Here is a 22053-nt window from a genome sequence, read left to right on the forward strand (position 1 = left end):
GTTAGTTTATGGCAACTAGTACTGCAGATAATGAAGATTTCTCTCAAGTTAACTTGATTCTTTTAAATATAAAAAGTCAATCATAAACAACTCAACAATGTAAAATTCTTTGTTATCTTAGTTAGCCGCGAGTTACATTTAATAAAAAATGAGAATCTCTATCATCAGAAAAGGATTTAAAATGACAAATTCGGAGATAATTTGTATTTTTCCTGACGATGCAAACCTTTAGCTATTTATTAGGGGTATTACTTTCAGCAAAACTGAAAGGACTAGCAATTAAAAATTAAGCGCGGGCTAACTAGTTAGCGGAGGTGGTAGAGGGACAGGGGACAGGGTCACCGGGTAAGTTTATATATAGCTAAAGGTTTGTATCGTTAGGAAAAATACAAATTATCTCAGAATTTGTTATTTGTTCCATAAATGGAATAATGTACAAACGTACGCTATTTATTAGGGGTGACTCACCCATTAGGAGGGTGGATGTCCCAGCCAATCTGGCTTTTGGCTTTACCCAGGGTCTCCTTTTTTGAGTAGGTCAGTACCAAAAATAAGGAGACCCTAACGAGGTGTTAGCTTGCTACGCAAGGTCTGCGACCTACACAAGGTCTGCGGCCTATGCAAGCTGTGTGTTGAGATATAAGCAGTGTGACTGTCAAGGTAAAAGTTATTCCGAGTCTTTTGTATGAAATAACCGAGTTAACCAAGACTTTCCCAATACTGTACCACCTAGCCAGGGTATGGGGACGCAACAGTATTGACACAATACTAGGTACAAAAGGGAGCATGGTTTACCTGCAGTGATTGAGGTCAGCTTGTGCAGAGAACCAAGGCTGCTGTTTTCCCCAAGAGAAGCAATGAAGCGCTGGAACTGTCATACTTAGAGTGAGAAGAAAACACACGATCAGCAGGCGTGGGCAAAGAAGCCCTATATGAGATCACTTAGCATTACACTTGTTAGGAGAGTGCTGTCTGTACTCAGCGAACAAAAGAGCAGCACTGCAGGAGGATCTCAGCAAGGGTCTAGCGCAGTCTGTTTGGAAGATCTAGACGGCGAGAAGGGCAGCTGTGAAGAACCCCTACGAGAGGACGGTTTGTGACCTACCTCCAAAGAGGAAGCATTATGAGGAGATTGTGGTGCAACATGGGGAGCGTACTTAGAAGAGCAAGATTTCTTGCGAGAAGGACAATGGGTTGTAGCCCTTGATGAAGCCTTCTGAGAAGAAGGAAGCCGAGGTGGTGGAGCCTCCTCTACTACGGCATCGCATGACAGAATACAGAGGCGGGACGGCTTTTAAAGACATCACTCGGGCAATATTCTGCACAGGGTGCCTAAAAGCCAGGAACCACTGAAGGTTATCTTCTAAAGTGGATCCCTGAATGCCGAGAAATGGCCACAGCACTCACAAAGTATACTTGGAGGCAGTGAAGCCACTATTTCTCTAGGGGAAACAGCAACTTTCCCTTGCTGCTGGGTTTGCCCAAGAGTTAAAGTGCTACCATTTATTAGAGAGCAGCCGCCAGAGGAAACCACTTAGAAAGTATCAGAATGGAGAGTCCTGAAGGAAGAAACAGCAGGCCTAGCATTTTATTTCTTCAAGGACAAACCCAAAGGCGAAGAATCCTTCTTTGGATTCTTCTTCCTCCTGCCGAACTTCAGCCACTGGGAAGATGGCCACTCCCTACAATCATTACATGGTAAGCAAACAAAATGAAGGTCGACATCAATGCCACTCATAAAGGTACCCCAGGTCTTCGGCGGTATCCCAGGGCACGTCTGCATATTATGAATGATAAAAGAAACACATGTAAACTTGCTGAAAAGATGACGTCGCGACCAGAGAACTTACTGGAGATGTTGACCCGGGCGGACATCGACCTAGCGATAAGCCTACCCTCGGGGCACATTCTTTAATGCCGGGGTAGGCCTCCATAGAAAACGGGATGGAGGGTACCCTACACAAAACTCTGGTCGGTAGAGAGGAGATTACAGGTAACTCCTAAGAAAGTAGTTCCAGGTAAGTATTCGTGTTGGAACAAAAGGAAAATTAAGAAAAAATTGTCATAAATCCAGTCAGAGAAAGAGTGGGTGACTGCACTCACAGATGGCTGAAATCAAAGTTGGTGTGCTGTGGGCTGGCGGGGGGAGTGGTCACCTCCCCGCTGCCGACAGGTAAACTACCTGCTGGTTGTTTAAACCTCGTTAAAAGTTTTAACTGCCATATTTCAGCTTCACTGTTATCATTCTCCTATAGTAAAGAACGATGGTTTGTATTTATGAAGCATCCATGAGAACAATCAAATTTATTCAAACACAGGTAGATATGTGTGTTGAACAAGAGATGGTAATAAGTGCTAGATTTTTTAAAAAGAAAGATAAAAATAAATATACATGGGTAAGAGTGGCAAATGGAAGAGTAGTAGAAAGGGCATTAATGGATTATGTGTTGATAACTAAAAGAATGTTTGGAAGATTGAAAGACGTGCACGTGTTTAGGGGTATGGCTAACGGTATGTCTGATCATTTTTTGGTGGAAGGAAAATTAATTGTAGCAAAAGAGTGGGGGAATAGAGTAGGTGGATGTAAAAGGGAGCTAGTGAGGGTGGAAGAGCTAATAAAACCGGGGGTAAAAAGTAAATATCAGGAAAGGTTGAAAATGGCATATGACGAGGTGAGAGTAAGAGAAACTGGTAATTTAGAGGAGGAGTGGAAGTTAGCAAAAGAAAATTTTGTTGGGATTGCAAGTGATGTATGTGGCAAGAAGGTTGTTGGAGGCAGCATGAGGAAGGGCAGTGAATGGTGGAATGAAGGAGTGAAGGTAAAAGTGGAAGAGAAAAAGAGGGCTTTTGAAGAATGGCTGCAGAGTAATAATATAGAGAAGTATGAAAAATAGAGAGAGAAAAAGGTGGAAGTAAAGCGCAAGGTACGTGAGGCAAAGAGGGCAGCTGACCTGAGGTGGGGTCAGGGACTGGGTCAGTCATATGAAGAGAATAAGAAGAAGTTTTGGAAAGAAGTGAAGAGAGTAAGGAAGGCCGGCGCAAAAATTGAAGAGACAGTGAAAGATGGAAATGGAAGGTTGTTAAAAGGAGAGGAGGCAAGGAAAAGGTGGGCGGAATATTTTGAAAGTTTGCTGAATGTTGAGGATAATAGGGAGGCAGATATAATTGCTGTTCCAGGTATTGAGGTGCCAGTGATGGGAGATGAGAATGAGAGAGAGATTACAATAGAGGAAGTGAGGAGAGCACTAGATGAAACGAGAGTAGGAAAAGCATCTGGTATGGATGGTGTGAAAGCTGAGATGTTGAAGGAAGGGGGTGTGACTGTACTTGAATGGTTGGTGAGATTTTTTAATGTGTGTTTTGTGTTGTCAATGGTACCAGTAGATTGGGTCTGTGCATGTATTGTACCACTATATAAGGGTAAGGGAGATGTGCATGAGTATTGTAATTCAAGAGGTATTAGTTTGTTGAGTGTAGTTGGAAAAGTGTATGGTAGAGTACTGATTAATAGGATTAAGGATAAAACAGAGAATGCAATCTTGGAAGTACAGGGTGGTTTTAGAAGAGGTAGGGGTTGTATGAATCAGATTTTTACAGTTAGGCAGATATGCGAGAAATATTTAGCAAAAGGTAAGGAGGTGTATGTTGCGTTTATGGATCTGGAGAAAGCATATGATAGAGTTGATAGGGAAGCAATGTGGAATGTGATGAGGTTATATGGAGTTGGTGGAAGGTTGTTGCAAGCAGTGAAAAGTTTCTACAAAGGTAGTAAAGCATGTGTTAGAATAGGAAATGAAGTGAGCGATTGGTTTCCGGTGAGAGTGGGGCTGAGACAGGGATGTGTGATGTCGCCGTGGTTGTTTAACTTGTATGTTGATGGAGTGGTGAGAGAGTGCTTGGACGAGGATTAAAACTGGTAGGCGAGAATGATCATGAATGGGAGGTAAATCAGTTGTTGTTTGCGGATGATACTACTGTACTGGTATCAGACACAGAAGAGAAGCTTGACCGACTAGTGACAGAATTTGGAAGGGTGTGTGAGAGAAGGAAGTTGAGAGTTAATGTGGGTAAGAGTAAGGTTATGAGATGTACGAGAAGGGAAGGTGGTGCAAGGTTGAATGTCATGTTGAATGGAGAGTTACTTGAGGAGGTGGATCAGTTTAAGTACTTGGGGTCTGTTGTTGCAGCAAATGGTGGAGTGGAAGCAGATGTACGTCAGAGTCAATGAAGGTTGCAAAGTGTTGGGGGCAGTTAAGGGAGTAGTAAAAAATAGAGGGTTGGGCATGAATGTAAAGAGAGTTCTATATGAGAAAGTGATTGTACCAACTGTGATGTATGGATCGGAGTTGTGGGAATGAAAGTGATGGAGAGACAGAAATTGAATGTGTTTGAGATGAAGTGTCTGAGGAGAATGGCTGGTGTATCTCGAGTAGATAGGGTTAGGAACGAAGTGGTGAGGGTGAGAACGGGTGTAAGAAATGAGTTAGAGGCTAGAGTGGATATGAATGTGTTGAGGTATTTTGGCCATGTTGAGAGAATGGAAAATGGCTGTCTGCTAAAGAAGGTGATGAATGCAAGAGTTGATGGGAGAAGTACAAGAGGAAGGCCAAGGTTTGGGTGGATGGATGGTGTGAAGAAAGCTCTGGGTGATAGGAGGATAGATGTGAGAGAGGCAAGAGAGCGTGCTAGAAATAGGAATGAATGGCAAGCGATTGTGACGCAGTTCCGGTAGGCCCTGCTGCTTCCTCCGGTGCCTTAGATGACTGCGGAGGTAGCAGCAGTAGGGGACTCAGCAGTATGAAGCTTCATCTGTGGTGGAAATGTGGGAGGTTGGGCTGTGGCACCCTAGCAGTACCAGCTGAACTTGGCTGAGTCCCTGGTTAGGCTGGAGGAACGTAGAGAGTAGAGGTCCCCTTTTTTGTTTTGTTTCTTGTTGATGTCGGCTACCCCCCAAAATTGGGGGAAGTGCCTTTGCTATATGGATGGATGGACTTTACCCACAACTATTTGACATGATAATCGTGTTACAAAAAACTTAAAAGACTAAACAAGATTATGTTTAGATACAGAAACAGCAGTAATACTTACATATTTAAATTCTCTGTCGTGTTTTTCCTGAAACAAAGGAAAATACTCAAATTAATTTTCATTGATGCATTAACAAATAACAGAAAGAAGTTCCAATGACATGTTTCAATAACCTACAGTTTCCTAACAATTACAAACAGATAGTATTTCACTTGCAAAAAAAAAAAATCAAAAGAAGATAAAGCTGTAACTGAAAAAATTAAACCATAAGAAAATTTGTAGACTTAATAAAAACTAATAATTCTATATTGAGAAAAGTAAAAACTGATAATGAATAGAATTTTACTTACTAATATAGGAATGATGTGTCTTATGGAGTCTCTATACGTTGACGAAATATTCACGGACCCTAATATACGACTCGCTTCAGACCTATCCGCTATAGGTTCATAATTTGTGATGACCAAAAGACTTAAATCTTTGTCCTTTAAATAAACATCTTTTTGTGAATTGCTTTTCCTCTGGAAGTCTGACGATTCTAACCGGGTCTGAAATATTTGGAAAGCTATAAGTATACCAAAATATGCACTGACTATTAAAGACAGAGTGAATGAAATACAAAAATATCAAGTATTAAAGACCGTATACCAAATCCAAATTTACAAGTCATTTTCACCAATACAAGTACAAAGAAAATCTACAATAAATTTAGCTGTAGATTACATTACATTATTAGGACAATCTACACAGATAAACCTTCAAGTCAAAAGACAAAATGATTACAATAAAGTTTGAAGGCCACTCATGAATGGCAGAAGCAAGGGACATCACCCTATTAACAGGAAAATACCCTAGAGACTAAACATATTACATGTGATCAGTGCCCAAGCCCCCTCTCCACCCAAGCTAGGACCAAAGAGGGCCAAGCAATGGCTACTGATGACTCAGCAGATATACCTATAGTTAACCCCCCCCCCCCCCCCCGATTCTTGGCTCATAAAGATGGTGAAGTTGCAGCGACCAAAGGACTTAACAAGTTTGAGCAGGACTCAAACCCCAGTCTGGCAATCACCAAGCAAGGAGGCTTCCACCAAGCCACCACAACCCGAAACTTACTCCACTTCTCACACTCAGTTTGTCCATCAAGCTTTCAGCCCAGCATTGAGACTACCTTAGTCCAATTCCCTTAGCACTCACCATATGGCCCAGCCAAACTTAATGTCAGTCTCCCATTTTCAAAGATTAGTCTTACTGAATTCGTCTTCCAGGATACAAGTGGAAACATATCATGTCATTAGAAGTTTCTTACAAACATTAGCTGAGAAGGAACCCTACTCCTGGATGAGCCATCTCAAACGTCTTCCCCTTTGTCTCACCCCAATGCAGCTTCATTACTCCCATTAGCTATATTTTCACTATTGATTATTTCCTTATTCTTAGGATTAGGATACTGTATTAAGTAGTCATCTGAAATATCAGGTTTTGGCTTGGATAACACAGCTAATAAAGATGCGTCATCTGGTGTTCTGTTAGTTATGATCATGTCTAAGTACTGTGTTCTTTTTTCCTGAAATTGGTTGAATTATTTTGACATGAGTACGCTATACAGTAGGTCAGAAATCGTCTCAGCGGCCACAGCTGACTGGTTTTACTATAGCGTTTGGGAAGTTATACCTTGCTAAAAGTCTCATAGCTAGTCTTCCAGCTTCACCGAAAGTATAATCCATAAAGGTTTTGTATTTAGTGACGGAACAGATTAAAAAAAACCACAAGGAGAAACATACAACTTTTAAGCAAGTAATGCGGTTGTCTGATCATTGGAGTGAAAGCACGGACGTCTGACTGCCAGAACAGACAGAAGTGTAGGGGCTAAACGCTTGAGACAAGTGCAGCCCGTTATGTGCTGTAGCTACCCAGCAACGTAGCATGATGCAATCTACTGGTTTCTTTTTTGATTGCCTGGCCGTAGAAAACAAAACCCGAAGTAAGCCCCCTTAAAGGACTCAGAAGTTTGTATCCGCGTCGGAATAAATACCATTTTTTAATATTGAAATACTGTATTGGTAATTAATATCTGAATCAAAATTGATAGATATAAAATGAAAAAGCACAAAAACAGATTGCCACATGGATGATAGTCGTAATGTTGACACTGTGACACAATAGAATAAAGGCTGGCGAGAAAAGTCAACTGATGGTCCAATGTATGCAGGGATTGCCTACTTCCCCAAACAAATTGCTGAAACTGAAGTCTTCCTTGCAAAAATAAGGTACATTAGAAATAACAAGGTTAGAGAAATGTAAACAAAAAGTAAAGTGAAGCAAGTTTTGTTTAGGCTTATAACTTCTCATATGACCTAAAGAACCTCTGCAAATTATATTAGTACGTTTATCAAGTTAGACTGTATGTGACTTGATTTTTGAAGTGACCAAGGCTGCAAAACTCATTCAATAATTTCCAACAGTACAATATTATATTTCTAAGTTTTCGATTAATTTAGTTCCCAAAACTGCAATTCCCAAAAATTTAAACCATAATATAATTGCAACATCTAACCAAGAAAATTAAGATCAATTTCTTTCCCATTTCTATAAGTAGAACAAGACGTCATTTTGTTCATTCTATGGTCACAGCGATGGCTAACAAACAATAAATTCATTGTTTAGCCTTGCTGTCATCAAGCTTTTCTCTCCATTAACCATACATTTATCACATTACACAGATTAAAAAATGAAAAAATGTTATTTTTATTAGTAAAATAAATTTTTGAATATACTTACCCGATAATCATGTAGCTGTCAACTCCGTTGCCCGACAGAATTCTATGGAGGGATACGCCAGCTATCACAATACTAGAAGGGGGTGTACTTACCAGCGCCACCTGTGGCCAGGTACTCAAGTACTTCTTGTTGACACCTCCTCAATTATTCCTCGGTCCACTGGTTCTCTCTGGGGAGGAAGGGAGGGTCGATTAAATCATGATTATCGGGTAAGTATATTCAAAAATTTATTTTACTAATAAAAATAACATTTTTCAATATTAAACTTACCCGATAATCATGTAGCTGATTCACACCCAGGGAGGTGGGTGAAAACCAGTGTACAAGATTAAAGGATAGCTAAGTATCCCATATTTCATATAACAGTTATCTCAAATAACAATGAAATAATAAGTACCTGGTAAGGAAGTCGAATAGAACCGTTACTCTGCCTCTTTTTTAAAGTTCGTCTTCCTTACTGAGCGCAGCGTTCCTCTTGGAGGCTGAATCAACCCAAAGGTGCCAAAGTACACGGGGTTGCAACCCCTACTAAAGGACCTCTACCAAACCTTTAACCCAGGCGCTTCTCAAGAATGAATAGACCACCCGCCAAATCAAAAGGATGCGGAAGGCTTCTTAGCCTACCGTAACAACCATAAAAACAACAATAAAAGCATTCAAGAGAAAGATTAAAAAAGGTTATGGGATTAAGGGAATGTAGTGGCTGAGCCCTCACCTACTACTGCACTCGCTGCTACGAATGGTCCCAGGGTGTAGCAGTTCTCGTAAAGAGACTGGACATCTTTCAGATAAAATGATGCAAAAACTGACTTGCTCCTCCAATAGGTTGCATCCATTATGCTCTGCAGAGAACGGTTTTTATTAAAGGCCATCGAAGTAGCTACAGCTCTTACTTCGTGGGTCCTTACCTTCAGCAATGCAAGGTCTTCCTCCTTTAAGTGAGAATGTGCTTCTCTGATCAGAAGCCTTATATAATACGAAAGCCCATTCTTGGACATGGACCTCGAAGGTTTCTTGATGGCACACCATAAAGCTTCTGACTGTCCTCGAATAGGTTTAGACCTCTTAAGATAATATTTGAGAGCTCTGACAGGGCAAAGAACTCTCTCTAGTTCGTTACCTACCATGTTGGAGAGGCTAGGTATTTCAAACGATCTAGGCCAAGGACGTGAAGGAAGCTCGTTCTTTGCTAGGAATCCAAGCTGAAAAGAACATGTTGCAGATTCGGTTGTGAAACCAATGTTCTTGCTGAAGGCATGAACCTCACTGACTCTCTTAGCTGTTGCAAGGCAGACGAGAAAAAGAGTCTTGAGGGTAAGGTCCTTGAAGGAAGCTGACTGGAGAGGTTCGAACCTAGATGACATAAGGAACCTTAAGACTACGTCTAGATTCCAGCCTGGAGTGGAAAGACGACGTTCTTTAGACGTCTCAAAAGACTTAAGAATGTCTTGAAGGTCCTTGTTGGAAGACAGGTCCAAACCTCTGTGGCGGAGAACTGAAGCCAACATACTCCTATATCCTTTAATCGTAGGTGCTGAAAGGGATCTCTCATTCCTAAGATGTAGAAGGAAGTCAGCTATTTGGGTCACAGAGGTATTGGTAGAGGATATTGAATTGGCTCTACACCAGCTGCGGAAGACCTCCCACTTAGACTGGTAGACTCTACGAGTGGAAACCCTTCTTGCTCTGGCAATCGCACTGGCTGCCTCCTTCGAAAAGCCTCTAGCTCTAGCGAATCTTTCGACAGTCTGAAGGCAGTCAGCCGAAGAGCGTGGAGGTTTGGGTGCAACCTGTCTACGTGAGGTTGACGTAGAAGGTCCACTCTTAGAGGTAGAGTCCTGGGGAAGTCTACTAGCCATTGAAGTACCTCTGTGAACCATTCTCTTGCAGGCCAAAGGGGAGCAACCAGCGTCAGCCGTGTCCCTTCGTGCGAGACGAATTTCTGCAGAACTTTGTTTATTATCTTGAACGGTGGGAATGCGTACAGGTCGAGATGGGACCAGTTCAGTAGAAAAGCATCCACATGAACTGCTGCAGGGTCTGGAACAGGGGAACAGTACAGCGGAAGTCTCTTGGTTATGGAGGTGGCAAACAGATCTATGGTAGGTTGACCCCACAAGGTCCAAAGTCTGTTGCACACACTCTTGTGGAGGGTCCATTCCGTGGGAATGACCTGATTCCTTCTGCTTAGGCGATCTGCTGAGACGTTCATATCGCCCTGAATGAACCTTGTGACCAGAGTGAGGTTTAGACCTCTTGACCAAATGAGGAGGTCCCTTGCGATCTCGTATAGGCTCCTCGAATGGGTCCCTCCTTGCTTGGAGATGTAAGCCAAGGCTGTGGTATTGTCTGAGTTCACCTCCACCACTTTGCCTAGCAGGAGGGACTTGAAGTTCAACAGGGCTAGATGAACTGCTAGCAGCTCCTTGCAGTTGATGTGGAGTAAACCTTGTTCCTCGTTCCACGTTCCCGAGTATTCCCGTCCGTCCAAGGTTGCACCCCAGCCCGAGTCCGATGCATCTGAGAAGAGATGAAGATTGGGGGTCTGAATGGCCAACGATAGACCCTCCCTGAGAAGGAGGTTGTGCTTCCACCACAGGAGAGTGGTCTTCATCTCTTGGTTGATAGGGATAGAGACTGCTTCGAGAGTCGAACCCTTGTCCCAATGAGCTGCAAGATGGAATTGAAGAGGGCGGAGGTGGAGTCTCCCTAGCTCTACAAACAGGGCCAGTGATGAGAGGGTCCCTGTGAGACTCATCCACTGTCTCACTGAGCAACTGCTCCTCTTCAGCATGCTCATGATGCACTCTAGGGCCTGGCTTATCCTGGGGGCCGATGGAAAAGCCCGAAAATCCTGACTCCGAATCTCCATTCCCAGGTACACAATGGATTGGGAGGGAATGAGTTGAGACTTCTCTATGTTGACTAATAGACCTAGGTCTCTGATTAAGTCTAAAGTCCAATTGAGATTCTCCAGACAACGACGACTCGTGGAGGCTCTCAACAGCCAGTCGTCTAAGTAGAGGGAGGCTCTGATGTTCGACAAGTGTAGGAATTTTGCTATATTCCTCATCAGATGAGTAAAGACCATAGGAGCTGTGCTTAGGCCAAAACACAGGGCTTGGAATTGGTAGACAACCTTTCCAAAAACGAATCTCAGGAAAGGTTGGGAGTCTGGATGAATAGGAACGTGAAAGTATGCATCTTTCAAGTCCAACGAGACCATCCAGTCCTCCTGTCTGACCGCTGCTAAGACCGACTTCGTCGTCTCCATCGTGAACGTCTGCTTGGTGACATACTCGTTGAGAGCGCTGACGTCCAGCACCGGTCTCCAACCTCCTGTCTTCTTGGCCACAAGAAAGAGACGGTTGTAGAAGCCCGGGGATTGATGGTCCCGGACTATAACCACTGCCTTCTTCTGCACAAGTAGCGACACCTCCTGGTGCAATGCTAGCCTCTTGTCCTCTTCTTTGTAGTTGGGAGAGAGGTTGATGGGCGATGTGGTCAGAGGTGGTTTGAGGCAGAATGGAATCCTGTAACCGTTCCTCAGCCAACTGACAGACTGGGCGTCTGCACCTCTCTTCTCCCAGGCTCGCCAGAAGATCTTGAGTCTGGCTCCTACTGCTGTCTGGAGATGCGGAGAGTCAGTTTTTTCCTTTAGATGTCCTGGATCCTTTCCTAGACTTGCTCCTGTGAGAGTCTGGACGGGAGCTTCCTCGGCTGGGGGCTCTACCACGAAAGGGCGGTATGAACCTCGTAGCAGGGGTATCAGCCACTGGGGAGCGATAAGTCTTGGGGACTGAGGTAGCAACCTTAGACTTACGAGCCGATGAGGCTACAAGATCGTGTGTATCCTTTTGTATCAGGGCAGCAGACAAGTCCTTAACCAGCTCTTCGGGGAAGAGGAACTTCGAGAGCGGAGCAAAAAGGAGTTGTGACCGTTGGCAAGGTGTAATGCTGGCGGAAAGGAAGGTACACAGTTGTTCCCTTTTCTTCAAAACCCCTGATACAAACATCGACGCAAGCTCACCCGATCCATCCCTAATGGCCTTATCCATGCAGGACATTAATAGCATGGCAGAATCTTTGTCCGCAGGAGAGGTCTTCTTGCTGAGGGCCCCCAGGCACCAGTCTAGAAAGTTGAACATTTCAAATGCTCTAAACATTCCTTTCAGCAAGTGATCCAGGTCTGAGAAGGTCCAACAAACTTTAGAGCGCCTCATTGCAGTCCTCCGAGGCGAGTCTACCAGACTTGAGAAGTCAGCCTGGGCAGAGGCAGGTACTCCCAAGCCTGGTGCTTCTCCTGTGGCATACCAAACGCTCGCTTTCGAAGTGAGCTTCGTTGGAGGGAACATGAAAGAAGTCTTGCCAAGGTGTTGCTTAGACTGCAGCCACTCCCCTAAGATCCTTAATGCCCTCTTAGAGGACCTAGCTAGGACTAGCTTAGTATAGGTGGACTTAGCTTGTTGTACGCCCAGCGAAAACTCAGATGGCGGAGAGCGGGGAATAGCAGAGACAAAGTGGTCTGGGTAAACCTCCCTAAGTAGAGCCAAGACCTTACGAAAATCAATAGACTGTGGAGAAAGCTTGGATTCATCCACGTCTGATGAGGGATCCAGGTGTGCCTCCTCATCATCAGACGCCTCATCACCAGAGTGAAGCGAAGGTATCGGACAAGAATGCTGAACAGCAGAGTCAGAACGAGTAGGAACAATAGTAGTGGTTTCCTCTACAAGTAACTGATGAGGGAGAACCTGAGGCTCAGACTGCAAAGGCTGAATAGCAGACGAAGCAGAAGGAAGGCGCATGGGTGGAGGAGGCTGACTCCTAGCATGAGTGGTTGAACCCAAGGATTGCGCTTGCTGAGCGGTTGGTGGAAGCGGAGTAGCAAGTTCCTGTTCCTGTGGTGAGAGCGGAGCGTGATGAGGTTGAGGCTGCGCAGAACAAGGTAAATGTCTCGCAAGCTGAGGCTCCTGAGGCGCAAGGCCAAGGTGTAGTGGAGCTTGCCTTGTGGATGGTTGAGCTCGCTGCAGCGAGAGCTGAGGAGACTGACTCATGGACGGGAGAGGTTGTTGTACCTCAGCCAAGAGTTGCACCACTGGTGGAGCAGCAAAGGGAGGCGGAGGAAGAGAGGTATAATCCTCCTGATCCCATAGCAAAGGTTGCCTTAAAGAAGGCGGAGGCTGAACACCAGTGGGAACAGCAAACTCAGACCGTGGCTCAACATCGTACGCCTGGCAGGTGGTACTGCGATCAGGCGGAGCAAGCGCAGGCGGAGCGAGAGCAGGCGGATCGAGCGCAGGCGGAGGGAGTGTAGGCGGAGGCGGAGGAGCAACACTCTCAGCCCGACACTCACGCATCAAGTCCGAAAGCTGTGCTTGCATGGACTGTAGTAGAGTCCACTTAGGGTCGACAGTCGAGCTCTGTTGTGGCAGAACCTTACTCCTCTTGGGCGGAGTGCAGTCGACAGATGACTGCGGCGAGTCAGAGCTGAGCCAATGACTGCAACCTGGCTGAGCACTCGCGGACTGGACTCTGCGTTTAAGTGGTCTCGTGACCTGAGACCAACGTTTCTTCCCTGACAGATGATCAGCGGACGAGAAAAAGACGGGCTCAATCGTCTGCGGGTGGGAGTGACGGTCTTTGGAAGACACGCCCGCAACCACCGAGGAAACTTCTGTGCGCCTAACAAGGCCTGCCGAACCCTTATGCCCTTCGACATTGCTTCTCCCCTGGGCATGGGAGCTTGCAAGAGGTCCCGGACTGGGAGGACGACTGGCTCGCACAGAAGAATCCTCACGCACCACACTGGCACTGACACTAGCACTTGGCACTGCACTGACACTAGCACTCGTCACAGCACTGGCACTAACTCCACCCACTGTACTCTTGACCTTAAGTTCCTTAACTTCGGCCATCAGAGACTTATGGTCACTTACCACTGACTCTACTTTATCGCCTAAGGCCTGAATAGCACGCAAAACAACAGACATATCAGGCGGAGGGCAAACAGTAGGTTCGGGGGTAGCCACTACAGGGGTAGGAAAAGGTAGGGGATCATGAGGTGAGGAAAACATTGAAGAGTGAGAAGAACTCCTCCTAACTCTACCTCTCTCTAACTTAGATGAATATTTTAAAAGACGGACAAATTCCAGTTCCGAAAGTCCGGCGCATTCCTCACATCGATTTTCTAACTGACAGGGCCTGTCCCTACAGTCAGAACAAGCGGTGTGAGGATCTACCGAGGCCTTCGGAATACGCCTATTGCAAGACCTACATCGTCTATGGGAGGGGGCTTGCGAAATGTCAGACATCTTGAATCCAAAGAGTTAGCCAAAGGGGTTTCCAAAATCAAGCAAAAGATCGTTAACCGTTAATCAGGACTATATAAAAGCTATCTAGCTAATATAAGAAGGTTTCCAGTAATGCGACAGCCGAAATCTGAGAGAATACTTCACCAATTAGCCGTGAACAAACTCGAAGATCATAAGCGTATCCCAGAACGTCTTGCCGGAAGCACGACAGAGGAATAATTGAGGAGGTGTCAACAAGAAGTACTTGAGTACCTGGCCACAGGTGGCGCTGGTAAGTACACCCCCTTCTAGTATTGTGATAGCTGGCGTATCCCTCCATAGAATTCTGTCGGGCAACGGAGTTGACAGCTACATGATTATCGGGTAAGTTTAATATTGAAAATTTCAAGTTCATGACAATATGTAGTGTCCAGGGATGGGACACATCAGTATTGCCCACTTTCTCCAATTACTGACATTTTTAAGAGCATACTAAAATCAAACAAGGTACAAGAGAATTGTATTAGATATAAAAGATTTGCTCTCTTCACCATATGGAAAATGACAAATTCGTAGATAATTTGTATTTTTCCTAACGATACAAACCTTAGCTATTTAATAGGGGTATTACTTTTGGCGTAGCTGAAATGACGAGCCATTAATTCTTAACAAGGTTTTACTACCCACACCGCTAGTTAGCGGGGGTAGGGGAGGGTAGCTTGCTAGCCACCCCCACCCCCCACCCCCTTCTCACACACCTGTGCTTGAGCTCACTTTGCTTGGAGGTAGGACTTCAAGGGGGATAGGGCTGGCGGGCAAGTTTGTTTAAATAAATAGCTAAGGTTTGTATAGTTAGGAAAATTACAAATTATCTACGAATTTGTCATTTGTTCCGTAACTGGAACACAAACCACACTATTTAATAGGAGTGACTCACCCATTAGGAAGGGTGGACGTCCCAGCCAGTCTGGCTTTTGGCTTTGCCCGCGGACTCCTTATTTGAGTGTGTAAGCACCCAAGAAATAAGGAGTCCCTGCACCTCGCTAAAACCTTGCTATGCAAGGTCTGCAGCCTACAAAATCTGTGTGTGAAGGTATGAAGAAATGTGACTCGTCCTAGAAACTTGTTCTGAAGTTCTTTAGATGGTAACTTGTAGACTAGGACTTTCCCAATACCACCTCATCAGGGTATGGGGACGTAACAGTATTAATATTAATACTAGGAACACAAGGGAGCATGGTTTACCTGCAGTGGTTTGAGGTCAGCTATGCAAAGAACCCAGGATGCTGCTTTCCCCAAGAGAGGGGATGATGAAGAAAAAAATAAGGGCCAGTCAAACCTTTTCATTCATGCAGACTAAAACTGGGTATCAATGCCCTCAATCTTCTGCTACTTTTCCAATAAGGAGCTTGAGGTTTTAAACCAGCTGTTGTGCAGCCACCATAGGATCGATAGAGAAAATATCGTGTCTCCTGTGGGTCACGTCTTGCAGGTAGTGGGATGTGAACGTTGTTTGCCGTTTCCACACCCCAGCTTGAAGAACCTGTGTCACTGAAAAATTTCTTTTGAAGGCCAGGGATGTGGCTATGCCCCTGACATCATGTGCTCTGGGGCGACGTGATGGAGGAGGGTCTGGATTCAGTGCCAGATCAATGACCCTGCAAATCCATGCAGATATGGTGATCTTGGTGACCCTCCTCTTAGTCCTTCCTGTGCTGACGAATAGTGCTGGCACATGAGGACGGGCTGCGGCTGTTCTTTTGAGGTACAACCTCAAGCTCCTCACTGGGCATAGTAAGAGATGGTCTGCATCATCTGTTACAGTACGGAGACTAGAAATCCGGAAGGAGTCGAATCGAGGATCCGCTACTCCTGGATTCTGAGTCTTAGCAATAAACTCAGGGACGACGCTGAACGCTACCTCCCCTCATCCCCTTGAATGGGCGATGTCATACAAGAGACTATGAAGTTCGCTGACTCGCTTGGCCGAGGCCAAAGCTAGCAGGAACACCGTCTTCCAGGTTAGGTGGTGATCTGATGCCTGGCATAATGGCTCATAGGGAGGTCTCTTAAGAGACCTGAGAACTCGAACCACGTTCCATGGGGAGGGTCTCACTTCCGACAGAGGCCAGGTAAGTTCATAACTCCGTATGAGTAAAGAAAGTTCTAGCGATGAAGAAATGTCCATTCCTTTCAGCCTGAAGGTGAGGCTTAAGGCTGAGCGATAGCCTTTCACTGCCGAGACTGAAAGGCGCATTTCTTCACGCACATACATGAGGAACTCCGCTATTGCTGGAATAGTGGCATCGAATGGAGTGATACCCCTTCCACGACACCAACCACAGAAGACTTTCCACTTTGCCTGGTAGACTGCTGCTAATGACTTTCGCAGGTGTCCAGACATCCTGATTGCAACTTGTTGCGAAAATACTCTCCCAAAGAAGAGATGCTGGATAGTGTCCAGGTGTGAAGCCGTAGTGAACCTACGGCTTTGTGGAAGATGTTGGCATGCGGTTGTTTGAGTAGAATGTGTCGTGGAGGCAGTTCTCTTGGTGGCTCCGTTAGGAGTTGCAGAAGGTCCGGGAACCATTCTGCTAAGAGGGTCATTGAAAGATTGACTGATGTTGTGGTCTTGTTGAGTACCCTCCTCATCAGACAGAACAGGGGAAAGGCGTAAACGTCGATGTTGTCCCACCGTTGTTGGAAAGCATCTTGCCAGGGAGCCTTGGGGTCTGGGACTGGGGAACAGTACAGCGGGAGCCTTTAGTTCAGGGCCGTTGCGAAGAGGTCCACAGTCGGAAAACCCCACAAAGTCAGGACTTTGTTGGCTACTAGATGATCCAAAGATCATTCGGTAATCTCTGTCTGAGATGCTCTGCTCATGTTGTCGGCGAGCACATTCCTCTTGCCCGAAATGAAGCGTGCCGATAGTGGTATCGATTGGATTTCGGCCCATCTCAGTATCTCTACTGCTAGATGGGATAGTTGTTGCGAAAAAGTACCTCCTTGTTTGTTGATGTAGGCCATTTATGTGAGGGTACTTTTCTGAGTCTGACCAGAGGCCTGAGGTCGTGTGGTGCAGCACGTGGGGCCCCCACCCTTCTTTTGAAGCGTCCGAAAACGGCATCAAATCCGGGGGGAGGACGAGAAGATCCACTCCTTTTCGTAGGTTCTCGTCTGCCACCCACCACTAGAGATACGTCAGTTTCGTAGGTCCCCTGGGGATCTAGATGTCCGGGGAGTCGTACGCTTGATTCCACCGGGACTTGAGTCACCACTGGAGGGATCTCATCCTGAGGCAACCATTGGGAACTAGACGGGCCAGTGATGAAAGGTGACCAAGGAGACGTAACCACGATTCGGCTGGAAGTTCTTCTCGTCTGAGAAAAGGGCTTGCGACCTTCCTCAGCCTTGCTATCCTGTCGTCTGATGGGAAGGCTTTGCGGAGAGTGGTGTCTATAATCATGCCTAAGTATACCAGTCTTTGAGTGGGAAGCAGTGAGGACTTCTCGAGATTTACCATGATCCCCAGATCTTGGCAAAGTCTCAGAAGTTTGTCTCAGTGCTGAAGAAGGGTTGACACCGAGTCTGCTAGGATTAACCAGTCGTCCAGATAATGGAGGAGACAGATGCCAATCCTATGTGCCCAAGATAATACTAGGGTGAACACTGTGGAGAAGACTTGTGGTGCTGTGGAAAGACCGAAGCACAGTACCTTGAACTGGTACATTCTGTTGTCTAGGCTAAATCTTAAGTACTTCCTTGAAGACGAATGGACTGGGATCTGGAAGTACGCGTCCTTTAGGTCGTGTGCACATGAAGAGTTGCGGTCTTACTGCTAGTCTGATGATGTCTGCTGTCTCCATGCTGAACGGAGTTTGTTTGACAAACTTGTTCAGAGGTCTGGACTTCTGCCCGAAGGGCTTGCTCCCTTGCCGATCCCATGGTAAGGGAGCTCAATGACACTGGATTCATTGTCAGGGGAAGTAGAGATGTTATGAACGGGACGTGATATCCAAGACTGATCAAAGAGATTGTCCAGGAATCGGCCCCGAGTTGCTTCCACCTGTTTGAGCTACTTTGTAGGCATCCCCCCACTGGTGGAAATGCAGGGGGACTGCTATCCTAGCGTTTGCGGCCTCGGCTGCTCCCTCTACGATATTTGCCTCCCCTGGAGGCCTTTTTGCCTTTCCTTTTCTTTGACAGGAAAGGGCTTAGACACCAAAGTCTTCGCTGCTGTTGTCGTCGTAGTGGTTTTGACTGGATGGGACTGCTGTGGTGCTGGAGGCCTATAGGACTTGGATTTTAAAGCCTTATGAAGGAGGGAGTCTTGGTGAGACTTCCTCCACCTCTCAGCGGCATGTTCCACATCCTTAGGCTCGAACAGGACAGATCTCTCTAAGGAGGAATGTCTGAGCCTATTGATCTCAGCGCTAGGGACCTTCTGATGAAATCTCTCAGCTACTACATCCCGACATTTCAGGATGGTATTTGTCCACAAGTTCGAGACTTGGTGGGCCAGAAACTCGATCGTGCGAGTACCTGAGAGAAGGAAGGTTTCCATAGTTTTCCTGGTAGGTCCCTTGGAGAAATCCTCAGAACGTATCAGGATACCTAAGGTCCCCAAACAGATATCGAGCCACGAAGTGGCTTGCATAGCACACTTCACAACTTTCTTCTGGTTGAGGATCTCGGCTGCCGAGAATGAGACCTGCCGGTTGGAGAGTCTCTCAAGAGGGACTCCCCTGGTTAGCTCTTCCAGCGAGTGGTGAAGTGGAAGAGCTAGACAAGGCTCCTCTAGGATCTCGAAGTACCTCCTCTGCTATACGCAAGGAGGGGGGAAGAGCTTGTTGGTGGTACCGGAACGGTTGGCGGAGGACATCTCGGAGAGCCGTTGTGAGATCTTGTCCCTGGTACTCTTTACCCCTTGAGACCAGGGCTGCATTGGTCTTAAGAGGGTTTTTGAGTACCAAAGACGCGGTCTAAGACCGTGTCTTTGCCCTCTCGAGGAGGGATCTCTGGGTCGGAAAACCCGTTGAGAGCCCTCACTAGAGTCAGAACTTGCAAAAATGCATGTTCTGACTCTTGCTGGTCTCCTCCTGCTATAAGATTTGCAGCGAAGTCTCCTTCTATCCCCGAAGGCTCTCCTTGGGGAGAGTTGCGGACATTCCCTGAGTAGCTAGTTGGCTCCCTCGTAGTCCTAGTAGAGGAATTAGGCAATGTCTTGGAGTCTTTAGATTCCTTCCTGGGAACGATATAAGACTCCAACATTGACGAGGGTAGCATGTTCCTTCCAATCCCCGACTGAGTAGACCCCTCGGCGCGAAGAGAGGTTTCCTCCATTGGTGCGATGGGTAAAATCTCTCCTCGCGTGATTCCCTTGGAGACGGGAAATCTTCGTCTGAAAGGGAAGGAGAGGCAGTCTGAGAAATAGAAGGAACCTGTCTCGAAGGTCTGTGTGGAGTCAGTTTCGCCCTTGAGGAAGTGACCGCGTCTGGAACTCCTCTTTTTCTCTTCAAAGGGTAGAAGAAGCCATAATTCTGTGTCCCAATTCAAAGAAGACAGGCTTGAAAGCCTGAGTTACGGCTCTGATCAGGGCACCGAACCAGGGCTGTTGGCTGACAGACATACCCATTGAAGGGAAAGGAATTGAAGTATCCCTGGGAAGAGTCATTATCATTAGTGGGTTTGCCTATGGTAGCTTTGGGATCCTGGACCCCTCTGGAAGTTTCCCTTCTCCCACAATGCGCGGTGGCATGCGCTTGCGGGGAGGGGAATGAGGCGATGTCGACCTTGCAGTATGTCGTTCATTGGGGTGTGTAGTCTCGCACGAGGGAGAATAATGGCGCTCGCACGAGGGAGAATATCGGGGATCGCGCGCAGGAGACTGGTGGCGCGAGCGCGGGAGAGTATTTGCGCGCGCAGGATTATCACGAAGAGGGCGCGGGCGCGAGGGAGAGTGTTTGCGCACTTCTGTGCCGGACGTAGGGCGCGCGCGCAGGAGAAAGCTCCCTAGCGCGCAGTGGATTCATGTGGGGCACGCTGGAGCGTGGGAGAATATTGGCGTGCATCCCTCGGAGAGGACTTACGAGCATGCGCAGGGCGGGCGCGAATATCCTTGCGAATGCGCGCGGGAGAATGCTGGCGCATTGGTAAGGGTTGCCACGCGGGAGAAGGCAGCAAGGCTGACTTCCCAGAAGTCCTGCTATCAGTTGAAAGTTGGCGCGCAGGTATTACCTGGAGTGTAGGATGGTGCGCAGCATGGCGCCCAGGAGAGTTAGATGTTGGGCGAGTATGCGCACATGCAGGAGAATGCTGGCGCGCGGGAGAGCGCCATTGCGCAGGAGATTGATGGCGCGCAGGTGAATGTTGGCGCGCAGATGGGCGCGGGTGCGTAGGAGACTGTGGGCGCGTGGGTGCAGTTTGCGCAGGGCGCGCAGGCGAGACCTGGCGCGCAGGAGATCGTGGGCGCATGGCGCGTGATGGAGCTATACTCTTGTTGGAGTGTATGCGCGTGTTGGCGCGTACGCTCTTGATACCCTGTGTTAGGGTTAGGAAGAAAGTCAGCACCTAGTGATGGAGCCTGACGAGCTACTAAAGAGCTCTTGTCAGGTTTCGTGGGCGCGTAAGATGTTGGCGCGCAATAGCACATTTGAATGGAGCCTTGTTAGGCCCAAGCAGGAACGGCGACGGCAGGTCGGTAGGTCTGTCGGGTGGAAGGTTGACGTGTCCTATAAAAGGACGACCTTCCACCAAAGGAGATCGCGAGCGATCTGCAGAGAGGTCCAGGACCAATGCAGATGCAGTGACGGATGATTAGTCTAGAGGCTCCTCTGCGGTGGACTGCATCGAAGATGTTGAACCAAATAGGTGCCTTCTCACCGCAGGTGATGGAAGGCCTCTATGGCGAAGAGGATGGCGAGCCTTCCGACGAATGTGCCCTCTGGGGGCCGTTGGATCAGCAAGCTGACCTTCTGCAATCCTCCGAAGGGGAGTCTCTGTAAGTGAACTCCCCGAGGGGGAGAAACACTAGCAGGAGAGACTGACGATGGACTTAGTTTCTCCCTCGTAGGTTGAAAAGGAACGGGAGAAACTAAGCCGTCAGCTACTGTAGAGTTTGAAGTGGAAGAGGAGATGGGTGAGACCGCATTAGATACCTTTGACACCACAACGTCAACAAGAGATAGAGGATCAACCTCTGACGGTGACGACGATTGCTTGACAGCAGCACCCAATCGGATGTAGTTAGGCAAAACCTCCTTGGAGGGTGAACCTGTAAGCCACAAGGAGGACCAAAGCTGAAATAAGGAGTTTAGTGACGTATCCTCCCCCGGGGGGGAGAGGTGGAGCTGCTTCGCTAGGGGAAGCAACGTCATCTCTCGAGACCCAAGGTTGGTTAACAATACATCGGTCTACGCAACCACTTGACGATCTCTCGAAAGAGACTGACCGAGAGGGAGCTTCAGAGGAGGTTTGGGCAACGGAAGAAGAGGCCTTTGGTTTTTCTCCTTTTGAAGCAACCTTCGAAGGAGAAATATCCCGTTTGGACTTCTTCTTCCGTCGTCACGAAAACCTCTCCCACTGGGACGCAGACCACTCCCTACACTCACTACACTTGTTACTATCACACCGTTGGCCCCAACAAGAAGGACAAAGGGCGTGAGGATCAGTCTCAACTGCCGACATGAATGTTCCACAAGGGGCGGTCGGGAAACACAGGGCAGGTGCGCATGATCGCAGAGGCTAACTTCACATATACAGAAACTAAAAAAGGAAAGAACAAATTCAATTAAATGGCTGCCAATATGACGGCGAGGATGAAAGCGGACACGTCCGACCACCATTTGAGCCAAGAGCAAAAGTGAGCTCGAACACAGGTGTGTGAGAGGGGGGGTAGCAAGCTACCCTCCCCTACCCCTGCTAACTAGCGGTGTGGGTATTAAACCCTCGT

The 22053-nt window shown here is 47.0% G+C and overlaps 1 protein-coding gene across 1 annotated transcript in view; it reads right to left on the reverse strand.

The window, feature by feature from the left end:
• The window catches only part of LOC137653738 (E3 ubiquitin-protein ligase TTC3-like), a 250667-nt gene that overhangs the window by 206476 nt on the left and 22138 nt on the right, over positions 1–22053 (reverse strand). Inside the window, exons 5-6 of the mRNA XM_068387356.1 lie at positions 5379–5576; positions 5089–5115 (exon numbers count right to left, since the gene is read on the reverse strand). Coding sequence (XP_068243457.1) covers positions 5089–5115; positions 5379–5576 — 225 coding nt within the window. The remainder of the gene's footprint in view (positions 1–5088; positions 5116–5378; positions 5577–22053) is intronic.

The sequence above is a fragment of the Palaemon carinicauda genome, chromosome 14, assembly GCF_036898095.1.
Source record: "Palaemon carinicauda isolate YSFRI2023 chromosome 14, ASM3689809v2, whole genome shotgun sequence".
NCBI classification, from domain to species: domain Eukaryota; kingdom Metazoa; phylum Arthropoda; class Malacostraca; order Decapoda; family Palaemonidae; genus Palaemon; species Palaemon carinicauda.